General features: G+C 38.3%; 3 protein-coding genes across 6 annotated transcripts; 1 reads left to right on the plus strand and 2 right to left on the minus strand.

Annotated features, from left to right (window-relative positions):
* Nucleotides 1-1046: 1046 nt before the first annotated feature.
* Nucleotides 1047-3117, minus strand: LOC105181767 (uncharacterized). 2 transcript variants are annotated; one of them, XM_011138751.3, is made up of 5 exons: nt 2929-3117; nt 2459-2572; nt 2186-2264; nt 1889-2069; nt 1047-1637 (listed from the first exon to the last, which is right to left on the minus strand). In XM_011138751.3, the coding sequence occupies exons 2-5, from the start codon at nt 2525-2527 to the stop codon at nt 1436-1438; spliced, it is 531 nt and encodes a 176-aa protein (XP_011137053.1). In that variant the 5' UTR covers nt 2528-2572; nt 2929-3117; the 3' UTR covers nt 1047-1435. The 2 variants fall into 2 exon arrangements, with proteins under 2 accessions (XP_011137053.1, XP_025156650.1); XM_025300865.1 differs by lacking the exon at nt 2929-3117 and adding an exon at nt 2865-2917.
* Nucleotides 3118-3530: 413 nt separating this feature from the next.
* LOC105181762 (dynein intermediate chain 2, ciliary) lies at nt 3531-7433 on the plus strand. 3 transcript variants are annotated; one of them, XM_025300862.1, is made up of 14 exons: nt 3531-3602; nt 3738-3854; nt 3922-4123; nt 4213-4296; nt 4431-4597; nt 4729-4812; nt 4893-5079; nt 5158-5319; nt 5397-5540; nt 5652-5758; nt 5887-6064; nt 6152-6383; nt 6645-6878; nt 6972-7433. In XM_025300862.1, the coding sequence occupies exons 1-14, from the start codon at nt 3546-3548 to the stop codon at nt 7147-7149; spliced, it is 2133 nt and encodes a 710-aa protein (XP_025156647.1). In that variant the 5' UTR covers nt 3531-3545; the 3' UTR covers nt 7150-7433. The 3 variants fall into 3 exon arrangements, with proteins under 3 accessions (XP_025156647.1, XP_025156649.1, XP_025156648.1); XM_025300864.1 differs by lacking the exon at nt 3531-3602 and having other exon boundaries at nt 3932-4123; XM_025300863.1 differs by lacking the exon at nt 3531-3602 and having other exon boundaries at nt 3762-3854; nt 3935-4123.
* On the minus strand, nt 7431-10872 carry LOC105181764 (fukutin-related protein). The gene is made up of 3 exons (XM_019840709.2): nt 9729-10872; nt 9396-9653; nt 7431-9013 (listed from the first exon to the last, which is right to left on the minus strand). The coding sequence occupies exons 1-3, from the start codon at nt 10194-10196 to the stop codon at nt 8243-8245; spliced, it is 1497 nt and encodes a 498-aa protein (XP_019696268.1). The 5' UTR covers nt 10197-10872; the 3' UTR covers nt 7431-8242.
* Nucleotides 10873-13473: the final 2601 nt, after the last annotated feature.

The following is a 13473-nucleotide window of genomic DNA, read 5'->3' on the forward strand; positions in this document are numbered from 1 at the left end:
CATCGACAGCGAAATTCACCGCGCGATCCTGAAAAATCTAGAAAAATATCGGTTACGCGTACGCGGATCTTAGAAAAATATCAGTTACACGCGTGTACGTTCAATTATATAGCGCGTGATCACAGTGATTGCTTTTTTCGCCGGTTGTGCGTCTTCCTGTATTGCGCTCGCGATAGTGAGCTTCGATGCGCGCATTCTCCTCCTCCTCCTCCTCCCCCTACCTCGTCGCTAATACATCACAATTTAATCAAAGCGCACGATGGACTTGTAATTTCGTGTCCCACATGTCGGCGACTCTTTCAAAATTCACCGTCAGCTTCCCCCCGTTTTTCGTATCCTCTCTCGTAATGCAGCACTGCGCGAAATAATCGAAGGGAGTGAACTTACGAAAGAGAAAAATTGCAGAGTTCTATGGCTGAAAGTCTCTGGACGATACTATTTCTATTATTCACTGTCGCACGTGTTCATAGAGACGTAATAACTTCGTAATGCATTATGTCACTTGAAAATCAAATATAGATAGCATAGTAAGGAAGCGAGATTGAAGGTTGCAAAATATCTGATACAATAATATAGTAATGATGTGAAAAATATATTTCGTATGATTTATTTTCTTCGTTGAGATCATTTCTCTCAGAATTTTGATAACAAAGAAAAAGGCAGAGAAAGAGAAAGATGAAATTACGTTATGTTAACGTTTCGGTCAGTTTGTGATTTCGATAAAAACGCACTTGAGCAATGCTTAACATAAAGACCGTGCGAATATTACTTGCCGCGGTCTCATGCAAAATAGGTATTGCGAGTGTTACCAATAGTGCTAGTAGCTAGTGAACGTTGGGAAACGCCGTTTGAATAATATCCTTAGCAATAATTGCTTCGATCACGAAGAAGAGAGCATTGTCCTCGATGAATAGCTGCATTCAACGGAACCGATTAACGTCTTGCTCGGACATCACTCTGCAATTACGATCGTCCACAAAGTGCCTGACGTTCAGACGTCAAATTAGCACACCAATGGGGAAACTCGGTGAATGTATGTACAACAGTTTAACAAAATAATTTTAATAATTTAAGAACATTCTGTAAACAATATATACACAATTCGATGCGATACAATACAATACTCTTGCAACACAGAGTGAATATAGGAAACAATCCAACTCAAAAATTATGATATAATATTATCCTCGACATATCCTATATCACGTAATAATTATATATTATTATATAATAAATATTGTTCTTCAGTTTTACTCCACTGAAATTTCACCACTGGAGAACGAAAGTTCTGTTTTATATATGTCATGTAATCTGGCGCATTTCTTAGAGATAAGTGTTTCACGAAAATATATTCAAATTAAGTAAATTTGTAATACTTAAATAATGATCATTTAGTCGGTATTTGGCGGCCTGTCCATAAATAGACTATATTATATTACAGTATATGACAGCGACAAGCGAAACATCCAGTAGGTACGTAAGTCCGCATGAAGGGATGTGGTGGTTGTGCTGGATCCAAATTCAAAGAATCCTCACTCTCGTCGCTCAATTCCTCGATACTGAACGTATCGGTGAGATCTTGCTTGTGCTTTGAAGAATCCTTAGACTTTGCAGGAAAGAGTGTCATCTCATCTTCACTGCAATTGTCAGTGCTTAATATTTACAGATTAAGTATTTAATGGTATTTGAATATTTTGATAATTGGGTATTTAACGGGATATTTAATAATACTTTACAGTATTATAGTATTATTATAGCTAAATATATTCTATACAAAAGTAAAGAAAAAATATTCTACAAATTGTACAAAACTAGAAATTAATTTTTAAATATAATAATGCATCAATATTATCTGCCAATATTCTTTATGTATGTAATTATTCAATACCTTTCGCTCTCACTATATTCGACTAGAGGAAGGTGTTCCTTATTCTTGTGTGGTATAGGCAACCTTTGAATTGATATCAATCCGGCAGAACTGGAACTACTTGTATTCTCGTTGTCATATTTTGGAAGCTTTATATAATCAGAATTGCGTTGGATTCGTTTTGCCTGTTCAATACGCGTCTCTAGAAGATAAGATTACATACATAAGGAAACATTATATAACATAAAATTTATATAAATTATATAAATTAACTAATTGTTACAACATTAATCTTGTAGAAAGATAGTGTTTCAATACCAAGTTTTTTCTGTAACTGCTTGGTGGTGTTCCGTTGAGGTACTTGGGTATGATTACTGCTGGAACTGCTATCGCTGCCCTATAGGAAACAGAATATTACATCACTAAACAATTTTGTCTTGTGTATGAATCACTTTTTATACAAACATTATGGATATTTTTTATTATATTTATTATTATTATTATAGAAGCATGAATTACATGTATTATATAATAAAAATTGTAGGTAAACTGTCAGCATTTTATCAATACAGTACTGGGATAAACACTTACCAAGAAGAGTCTCTCATCTTCCACATGATTAACAGTTTTAGGATCACTGTCAATACCGCTATCTTCCATGCTTCAAGACATTTATAGATGCAGAAACTCAACTCCTTAATTCATCTGTAACAAAAGGTGATGTTTCCACTACCTATCTTGTCTTATCAATTTAAACATGAAGAGGTTAAGACCAAATCAGAGATAACAGAATCTCAAGACATAATAACAATTCGCATCTGTTGCAACTAGCAACACCTAAGAATATTCATATTTTATTATATAATGCAGAATTTGATAAAGTGTTTCATTACTCATCATAATTTCATGTGTAATATTTTAGGATTAGAACAATTTGATAGCACATATCACTCTATGTTATGAAAACTACTTAAATAATTCATTTGATAAATTTTACTTCATAATATTTGCGCGATTCTATACAATAACTACGCTGCAACTTGTTGGAATGTTCACATTACCATGGTATAGTCCATTATTGATTTTTCCTCCTATCGAATAACCTCAAAAAGATAAGCATATTTGTCTCGATTATGAAGCGGAAACTTAATACGACACCCAAGATATGTACATATACAATACTGTATAAGCTCAAGCATCATGCGCTTGATGACTTTATTATACACATTGATTGTCACATGATATCTGTCATATATATTTATCACACAATATGTATAAATATTAAATAAATTGTAAAATAACTGCAATTTTGTTTATATTTTTTCATATGATAAAAATTCTCAATTTTTCTAGATTAAAATTGAAAAACATTTTATATTCAAGTCACACAATTTACCACTGAACTGACATTATTATCACAAGGTCTAGCGTATCCTAGGAAACCAGAACCAACTTCCCACTGTTGAATGATATGACAGCATTTGGAGTTTTTATCTATTGTACTTTTACTATGTTTGTAAATTGTTGAAGACTCTTATTGACTTACACACAGAGAGTATATTCACTCTGACAATCTTTTCATCATTGTGCACAAGATAAAAAGTATAAAGTGATCCATACCCAGCTAATTGACATATTGTTATTGCTTTCAGAGTAATCTTATAACACAATACAAACAATGGCACCAACAATTCCTAAAAAGCAAAGCTCCAAGATATCAGAGATAAGCAGAGAAGTGTGTATATACTTTATTATAGATTAAAAAATAAATTATATTATTTTAGATCATATTTAAATTATATTTAGACCACACGTTATCATATACCCATAAGCTGAATATAAATATGTATTATGTTTCATAATCTCATAGCATTTAACACTATCGAAGAGTTATATATCACGACAAGATCTGGGTGCTGGTGATATGGATTGGATAAAAGGGAAAGTTTGGTTGAAACCAGATGATCAGTTACAATTAACAGAAGTGGTATGTTTGACATTAGGTTTATCTTTTATCGGTATCATGGATAATTCTGTTTCAAAATATGTTACAGGAATTACAAGAAGAATTTGCCAGGGTATTGACTGTACATAACACCAGAATACCAGACTCCTTGGTAGAATGGTCATGGAAATTACGTGAATTTGTAAGACTACCTAGCCCACCACATTTAGTAACTCTCTTGGATGTAACTGGCACTATATTGCACAAAGATTCCGAAGAGGCTAAAATGCAATTGGCAGGAGGAGTTATCAGTGAGTTTTTTATTTGTGCTCTAATGTAACATATACCGAACATGATAATCGGTGTTACATATCTTACATCTGCATATTTATGTATGCAGCTGATAGTCAAGACGAGCCAGTAAGTGAAAAATTGAAGACTGATGAAGATGAAGAAGATATAGATCTTGAAGAAGAAGAAGAAGGTAAATATAGAAGATACAATCATTTAACATATAATCGGTAGATAAATTACACATTTTATTTCTTTAACACATTTTATTTCTTTAACTATCTAAATAAAGATATAAATCGTATATATATTTTTTTATAAGAACAGCAGACGAAACGGATAAAGCGGTAGAAGCCGAGGCTGAATACGAACAAGAATTAGAAGCTGAGCCAGAATTCGAAGAAGATGAGATGGAAAAGATAAAACCTAAGAAATTACCCAATCAATTCAATTTTTGCGAAAGGGCAGCGTTGACATACGACAATCCCATGAGGGTACACAATTTTCCTCCTATGTAATATATCACAATTTAAACGTTAGAAACTCCTGTTGATATTTATTAAAGATAGTTAAAGAAAAATGTATCGAGTGATACAAGTGGAATAAAGAGTCAAATACTTTACAGGATATGAGCACCCAAACTATACCTCCACCAACCGCAACTTTCAACACACACGTCTTTCAATGGACCATTTTTGACGAGTATCAGGTACACACCAAATATTTTTCTCAATTCTACAACAATATTCAACGATATAATATTTCGATTTCTTTATTTTATCGAGGCAGGAAGACTTCGCTCAACAGCAACGTGAGAAAGAAAAAGAGAAAAAAGCACCATTGACGCAACCAAAAAAGGAGGACGTAAAAAAGAAAGCTCAGGTCGAAACCTCGGCGATGACATATAGAATGTTACAAGCCGCAAAGACACTGGAGCGGATGGTGAATCAAAACATCTTCGATGATATATCGCAAGGTATACGATTTTCGTCGGTGAAACTCGAGGGAAAGTATATTTATATATATATATATATACTTATTTAATTATTATTAGATTATAGATATTGGGACGATCCGAGCGATGAATTCAAAGACGGCGAAGGCTCCTTACTACCTCTGTGGAAATTCTCCTACGAGAAAACTAAGAAACACGACATTACGGACATGTGCTTTAACAGCAGATATTACGATCTCTTCGCGGTCGCCTTCGGAACACGTTGGTAGAAATTGCCTATCGCGTATATCGTTTCTCGCAACTTTCAGCCTGTAAACGAGAACTGGTGTACTTTTTAGTGTTGTTTAATAGTACTGTAACAAACGGTACGGTGTGCCTGTTCAGCTTGAAAAATCCGTCATACCCAGAATGGATTTGTCCGACGGAGTCTCCAGTGATGAGTCTGGATTTTAACGCCCAACATCCTCATCTTTTAGTTATCGGTAATGAGAAGCAATATTATATGTGTGTGTTTTTAAATACAAATTTAAGTGATCACATTATATTGCTTAATAATATTATATATTGCTTAACATTAATGAATAATAATCAAGGTACCATGGACGGAGCAGTAGCGGTTTACAACGTGATGCTGCCGCCGTCCATGCCGCAATACAAGAGCAACGACGTCATGCAGAAGCATGGAGGGTTAGTATGGGAGGTCTGTTGAACTTTTTGACTTCGATATTCTCTTTCTACATACTTTCTACGTACTACATAAGAGTTGAAACAGACAACAGTCTCTACAAGAATTTTCCCAATAGAATAAAAAATTGATTTCGATTCCAGATTCGCTGGGCACCAGATACCGAGGAAGGAAACCTGGCGTTCTTCAGCGTGAGCATCGACGGCAAGATAAACCATTGGGTGTTAAACCAGAACGATCTCGGTCTCACTACCGTTATGACATTATTCCTGGACCGACCACCTATACCGGGACCAGATGGCACGATGATCACGCTCAAAGGTAATGCCAGGCGGATAATAATAAAGGGTAACCGGAGAAATCGCGTCTCGTTAGGAGTGACGATTATGTGCGCCCGTTTGCATTCAGGATGCGGGACGTGTATCGCATTCCATCCCGCGGATCAGAATGTTTTCCTGGTAGGGACGGAGGAGGGTAGTATGTACAAATGCAACACGGCGTACAGTAGTATTTACATGAGGACGTATCACGAAGCGCACACTATGCCGGTGTACCGGATAGTCTTCAACAAGTTCAACTCTAGTATTTTCGCCAGCTGCTCAGGCGACTGGCGAATCAAGATCTGGGAGGACGAAAGACCGTAAGTGAGAAATGCAGGTGTCGTTCGGATTGATCACGATGTTTGCTTCACGTTACACCGTAATATGTTGTACACAGGCGGGAAAAAAAAATTGGTTGTCTTAATCTGACAATGCATGAACCAAACGCGTATCGATTGAGGGAAATAGGATTTCTGATTCTTACAATTGAATTTGGCTCGTAGAAGCTAGAGATTCTGTTTGATCCAACGTAAACGTGTTTGGTTCGTTTATTATAATTCTTTTCCGCTTATCACTTACAGGGAACCTCTGTTTATGTTCGACTTGGGTGTTCCGATCGGAGACGTTCAGTGGGCACCGTACAGCTCGACAGTGCTTGCCTGCGTGTCGAACGATGGGAAAGTTACGGTGTTTGATCTAAATGTTAACAAGTACAGACCTATCTGTAGTCAAGCGGTCGTCAGTAAGCGAAAGAGCAAATTAACCCGGCTGGCCTTTAACAATGTGTTGCCGTTTATAATTGTCGGTGACGATAAGTAAGTAATAATTTATCAGAAAAACATATTCTTTATATTTGTATATCTTGACTGCAATTGTCTATTATACATGAGATATCAATGACCACACAGAGGTACTGTGAATACGCTGAAACTATCTCCAAATTTACGGATAAGAGTGAAGCCAACGAAAAAGCAACAACATTTGTCGCAAACAGAATTAGAATCCATGAAATTGGAGAAGTTGCTCAGTTTTGTGCGAGAGCCACCAATATTGACGCCGCCTAAAGACGTGAGAACAACGAGCTAAGTGAAAATAACGCACATTAAACGCACATGCGGATATTAATCTCTTATAAACAACAGTGTTTTATTAATATTTTCTATAACAGACAGAGATATACATATACACATCTATATTTTTACAAATAAATTGGCACTAATTATGCAGTAGAATTAAAATAGTTCTACAAAGTAGTAATTTATGTATCTCTTTTTCTGGATTTATTGCCTGAAAACATGATTGTAAAAGTAGAACAATTAAGGAATGATTGATGTATGATAAACCAAACAAATTGATTTCGTCGAAAATAATCAAAGGAAATATTTTATTCTTGCAAGCTTCCCACAGTATTCCTCTTAAAATTACAATTTTTAATTGAGCAGAACTTGAACAATCGAATTTCTACTCTATATGTATTTCTCTATAATTATTTCTCCTTTTGACATCTTACAGAATTCTTCTCGAAATATAATATATTATATATGTCTCTATGTAAAAGAAAATATTTTAAAAATATCATAAGACTAGGTCGATTTCGACCGCGTTAATATTAAATATTCATGTCTCTAATATGGATCTTATAGCACCTATTAAAAGACAATAGAAAAGCTAGTAAAAAGTTAAGAGACATAATGGAAGTACGTGTGTGTATATACACCGGGAAAATGTTAACATCCATATCCGCGAGGTCTAATTGAAAATACTAAGTTTATTTGGCACAATATTAACAGGTCGATCCATGCAAGGAAGAGGCCAGAAAGGAAGAGGCCTTCCTATTCTAAGTCAGATTACTCAAAGATACAAATATAACGATTTCGCTAACAATTATTTGTCATAATTTCTCATTGAAGGAGGGCCCAAATAAGGCAAATAGAAATGTCAGTTTCCCTAGACTATAGGAATGTTGCGAAAAATGTCAAATTGCAATCCTTACTCGGATGTTGATGACTTCATGCAAATAGATAAGAATTCCTAATATCGTTAGACACGGTTATCAATTCGACAGCAATAAACGCGACTCAGCTCCTCCTGAAGAATATCAACTGACGCATAAAGTGAGAAACGACAATCACCAGGTCGCTATCTAACGGGCGATTCGCGAACAATTAATCGGAACGGGCTAATCGAGAAGAAATATGCAAGGTAACTCCGGATTCTCTATCACACCCTTGAAGTATTTGAGCTCAAGGAAGTCTCTAATATTATTCGGACACGGCACTTGTCTACCGGCGAACTCGATGCTCGACATCGGATGCAGGAATTGTTCTGGGAAGTCGCCGTTCTTCAGAAACCATGCGTCCTTCGTCATGGATCCATTACGCGCATAGAAGGGCAGCAGATTCACGTGCAGACGGTTGACCTTGGAGTACTGTACCTTGAAGAACTCGCCTTCGGTCGCCTTCTCCCAGACAAAGCCATCGTCATCGATTACCGGCTTGTTCTTAGCTCTGATCAACCACGGCGACCTCGCTAGATCGTCTCGATTCAGTCCAATTTGCACCTCGTGATCCCAAGGTAGAATATCGCCATTCCTCATTGCACCCAGCAACGACTGACCCTCCAACCAAAAGCGAATGCCCACTTCCTCAAGCTTGTCGATCACGTGGTGAGTCACTCTCCTCAGCCCAGCTAGGCAACAAGGCGGTGTGTAACGATTCTGATAGAGGTACGATGGTACGCCATTTATCACTGAGCCGAAACACCTAGCAGTCTCCCGCGAACAACCGTGCCACTCAACGGAACCGGAAACTTTCGTCACTTTCTTTATCCCCAATTTCTCGAACATCAGTCGCTCTCGTGCACGATGCAACTGCTGCACCTTGAATTGTGCCTGTTGGTTCCTGTACAACGGTTTTCCTTCATTGAACTGATAGCTCTTCAATATATGTATCTGAAAACGCAAGAAATACCGTGAACATGTTTCGATTAATAATTCTAAAATAATTTCAAATATCAATATGAAAATGCATAAGAAAAATATGCTACAAACCTGTATGTTTTTGAAATATTAAAAAAAATATGCAGTGTATGGAAAATACTTACCATTTGAATAAAAGAAAGCCATCAAATGCAAAAGAACCACTGGCTAATAATCACTGACACAAAACACAAAACATTCATAAAATAATTGCAATGTAAAAAAAGTTGATTTAAAAAATGTAGTCCATTGCAAATTCATGTTAATGTTACATAAGAAAAATGATTAAATTTCATCAATAGAAGTACAAAAATATATAAAAGACAATAAATTAATTCAAATGACGATCACAAACCTTTGCACCTATAGCTGTTGTCTGGATATACAGTGCATCCGAAAAAGGCAGCAAAAAGGGGTCTGAAAGTTTCCTCAAGGTCTTGGCATCAATCATAGTCACATGCTTCCCTATCACACTATCACATTCTGTTCCTGACACTCGTGTCATCCTCAAAGTCCACTCTTTCACTCTTAGATCTAACTCAAGACAATGCAAAGTGATCTTTCCCACTGGCACAATGACTATTCCTAACTTTGGCACCTGCGAGATGGTCTCCTGTAGAGAGAATAACATTATTAAGGAAATAATGAAAAGTCACATTTATGCTTTTGTGTCGTACAAACAGTTTACCTGAATGACCTGTTTAGTCGATAGTCTTGTAGCATCAGGCAAGAACATGACAAATTTGGTGCGTATATAATACAGTGGATTCCTCTCCTCGAAAGACTTATTGAACTCGGGTCTTAAGCTGATCAATCTGACATTCCTCATGCTCTCATTGGCAAAGTCCAACTCTAACGGTGGATAGGGCAGCTCATCGCAGATTATCAAGATTGGTATGGTCGGGAAGGAATTCAAGACGGACTCCACTACGGACGCCACGTCATTCTCGAAGCTCTCGAATTGCCTGATGACAATGGTGACCAACCGGGCCAAGTGGCGATGGAGCTTTTGTGGCGGTGGTTCGTTTGTGGTGACGCTTGGCGTCAGTAGACGCAGGGTATTTTGCGCCGCGAACAACCGCCATATCCTGTGCCAGACGATGATGTTTCCCAACAACGCGAGTACCAAGACCGCCCTGACTAACCTGAGGCGCATTATTATGGCATTCGATGCAGACACACCTTACATCATTGGCGAACGGCGCCCGTCTATATTATCCCAGTATCAAGCTCCACTGAGCATTTGACAGGTTGTGACATTTCTGTCATCTCGGAACGATGATTGTGAGTGTATTAAATGAACGCACGAAAACTGCAACTTGCTTTGCTTGATTCGGTGAAATCTCACGCGATTACAAGCTCGGCCAATACTGGAATGAGGATTTATTTCTCAACGTAGGCGGACGCCTACGAAGCGTTAGAAATGATTTTTGAGGTTAGGTATGTCGGTGGCCTTGGGTAACTGACTCTGATTGACGACTCGTTATATCTTTGTAGCTTCGACATATGGATGATTATAATATGTGGTAACATGTGTATTTACCGCGGCAAAATGATGCGACAGGTTTTGTTTAATTGAACAAATCTGAAATTTTAACGCATTTTAACGAAAGCGGAAGAAAAGATACGTTACGTATTTCTCGGAACTAGGTTAAATCGTTCGGTGCAGATTGCATTTTCATACTAAAAGTGCGAGTTGACGTAACGGTAAGAGCATACAGCGATTACACGGTAATTGGTCTCGTCCTGAAAATTAACACAATTGCTAAAAGGCCAATCCTTGACCTCCCTCCCTTGCACACATTTCGGCCGTATTTGAATAATTTTGTATCTAGCGACTTTAGATGTCAAACTAGCGGTTGGCAGCAGTTTCAAAAGAGTTCATTTTATTATATAGCGTATAATAATTATATAATTATATTCTCACACAAGATACTCCCTGTAAGATTTTGCCACCGTTATCACCGTCGATTATATTTTATATTTTAACGTAACTCTTAGTAAATGCAACTGTGTCACTAGAAATCGACATCGAGGAGGAAAATTTCAGGCGATATGACGCTTCGCAAATTTACCAGCCGGACGCGACCACTGACATGCAGAGAAGCCTGAGAGCGGCCACGCCGGAGTTTTTGGCGACATACATTTTGATGACTGATTTTAGCGCCATCTGCGCTCATTTGTAGCCGGTAACTACGTTGACGGTACACGTCTGGTGCGTGTCCGTTCTACGCCGATTTATCGGCGGTTCGTGTCTGTGATACGCCTATAATTGCGGGTTTGAGAAACACGGCATCGCGCACAAAGTTACACCTCGTTCAACAGCACATGATTCTTTTTCTGTACATATGCATTTCTACAGATATTTTTGTAAAGAACTGCATCTTCTAATTATTATCCGAATTATTATCTCTCGTTACATTCGTAATTCGTAACAAGAGCAGGCGGTAATTCCCAGTCGACACAGAGCATTAGTTACATTACATTTATATTAAAATTTCACACTCAACACCATGTGTGTTATATATTACATTTATATTGTTGAGTGCGAAATTTTAACATAAATATAACGTTCTGTGTCGACTGGGTTGTTTCCTTCTCTAAATATTTTGGAAGCTTTGTTTCATGATAGTGTAGTTGTTCGAGATTCGAACGGGAGATTTGCCTATTATTTCTGAAACATTCTGAGTCGTTCTGAAGAGTTTTCATCGTGTTTAGTCAGACGTATATTTTGACGGAGCTATCGCTACAGAGATACGTGGAATGATATCGGGCAATATATCTTTTGACGAAAAGACCGGCGGTCGTTTATATTTCCTTGGAAAATACAGCTTGATTGGAGCAGGGATTATAAAAGGAGGAACGCAGCGTGATTTGTTGCATCCCGATATACAAGCCGCGTCTCGCGCGCGTCCACGATATATATATATATATATATATTATGATTGTTCGCAGTGAATGAGTTATGATTGAGCCCGTGTGACCGCGTTTGTTTATTTACGACTGACATTAAATCGAAATGCAATACGTAACTGCGCGTCCAATTAGGGAATAATTATGCATGCACATACGTACGTTTTACGATCGTAAATTAACTGGCGCGCGCCGTGCGCGAAAACTCGCCGAGTGCGACAAAACTCGGCGCTCGATCGTTTCAAAGGGGGCCTGGGGATTTAGCAAATCGCGATCACGGCGATTAAATCGCAAATGCGAGCAGTCGACAATCGAGATCTTGCCGCGAGAACGCAAGAAACGACAAGTGTCGACGATGTAACGTGCGCGACGTGAGTCGCGCGAGTCCTTTAGTTTAATTACGTCCTAATTGCGTCACATTAATTCTAATTACGAGCAGGAAAACACCTACGTTTACGGCATTGACGTGGTTCTGTGCGCGAGCGACGAGTATATAGTGCGCCGCATTCGTTATTTCATCTACAAACACGTTGTCCCGTTTGCGGCGTTTTAAAAAACCGCCAACTTTCCTTCGGATGTGTCCCCTCTCTCTTTTTTGTTCTATTCTTTTGTTTCTCCAACGGTGCTAATAAGATACAACGTAAATTACATTTTCTCTCTTGCGAGAACACTGAGACTGTGTACTCGTTAATTAAGCTAGAAAATAAATGTACACTCGCACGTCTCGACTCGCGCGTGTGGATGTTAATAATAATAATTAAATATACGTACGTTTCACGTATAACATGATTGACTTGGAGTACTCCGTGCCCACGGTGTTTGTCATTCATAGCGACGCATTCATACTTTCCCTGATCTGTTACATCGGATTCGGTAATCTGCAAGGCACCTGAAACATAAAATGCGATATTCTCGAACAGCGTTCCTCTCAGGATTTTCTTGTCCAAAAAAAGAACAATGATGCGATCGCAGATCTCGTGTATGTCATGTCAAAATAGAGACAGTTTGAATTCGGCGTAATATGATTCTTGGAACAGACGTAAATAAGTATTGTGAAGTTTGAAGCGAGTCTTTCACATGCATGCTTTGAAAATACGAGTTGTTTTCATTTTCAGCTAACGGACGACGCAGGCATCAACACTGATCGGCAAGGTCAGCGACTGATGGGGGGTAACCGTGCCTTCCTAATTGTTTGTTTTCGTACGCTTATATATGACTCCGTGATTGCGGAAAGGACATTGCGCCTCGGGCCGACGAACGAGGCGCATACCGCGACGCAGAGTGTCGGTAGTCGTATCGGTTAATACGCGTTTCTTTGTCCCCGAATCTTACTTGCGCGAGTGTTAGAGATAGAGTCAGTGTCGTCGCCAGTTCTACGATGGAGTATCCGGGGTGCTGCGACGGAGACCAGAAGGAGGACGTCGGATCAAGAAGTCAGGATGGAGAGAGGACTTGGAGCGCGCCGAGAGACGTAGCCGAGGACAGCGATACATCATGTATGGTATTCGAGGTACCTCGAG

The sequence above is a fragment of the Harpegnathos saltator genome, unplaced genomic scaffold (assembly GCF_003227715.2).
Source record: "Harpegnathos saltator strain DR-91 unplaced genomic scaffold, Hsal_v8.6 scaffold39, whole genome shotgun sequence".
NCBI lineage: Eukaryota > Metazoa > Arthropoda > Insecta > Hymenoptera > Formicidae > Harpegnathos > Harpegnathos saltator.

What these genes read in the sequence shown, in the direction of transcription:
- LOC105181767 (XM_011138751.3), bottom strand. Translation starts at nt 2,527, where the DNA reads ATGGAAGATAGCGGTATTGACAGTGATCCTAAAACTGTTAATCATGTG. An exon ending in AAGATGAGAGACTCTTCTTG is followed by an intron (nt 2,265 to 2,458) that starts GTAAGTGTTTAT and finishes TGTTTCCTATAG; the next exon opens with GGCAGCGATAGCAGTTCCAG. An exon ending in GCAGTTACAGAAAAAACTTG is followed by an intron (nt 2,070 to 2,185) that starts GTATTGAAACAC and finishes CTTATCTTCTAG; the next exon opens with AGACGCGTATTGAACAGGCA.
- LOC105181762 (XM_025300862.1), top strand. Translation starts at nt 3,546, where the DNA reads ATGGCACCAACAATTCCTAAAAAGCAAAGCTCCAAGATATCAGAGATA. An exon ending in CATACGACAATCCCATGAGG is followed by an intron (nt 4,598 to 4,728) that starts GTACACAATTTT and finishes AATACTTTACAG; the next exon opens with GATATGAGCACCCAAACTAT. An exon ending in TCCTCATCTTTTAGTTATCG is followed by an intron (nt 5,541 to 5,651) that starts GTAATGAGAAGC and finishes ATAATAATCAAG; the next exon opens with GTACCATGGACGGAGCAGTA.
- LOC105181764 (XM_019840709.2), bottom strand. Translation starts at nt 10,196, where the DNA reads ATGCGCCTCAGGTTAGTCAGGGCGGTCTTGGTACTCGCGTTGTTGGGA. An exon ending in CGACTAAACAGGTCATTCAG is followed by an intron (nt 9,654 to 9,728) that starts GTAAACTGTTTG and finishes TTCTCTCTACAG; the next exon opens with GAGACCATCTCGCAGGTGCC. An exon ending in CAACAGCTATAGGTGCAAAG is followed by an intron (nt 9,014 to 9,395) that starts GTTTGTGATCGT and finishes TTGCGTTTTCAG; the next exon opens with ATACATATATTGAAGAGCTA.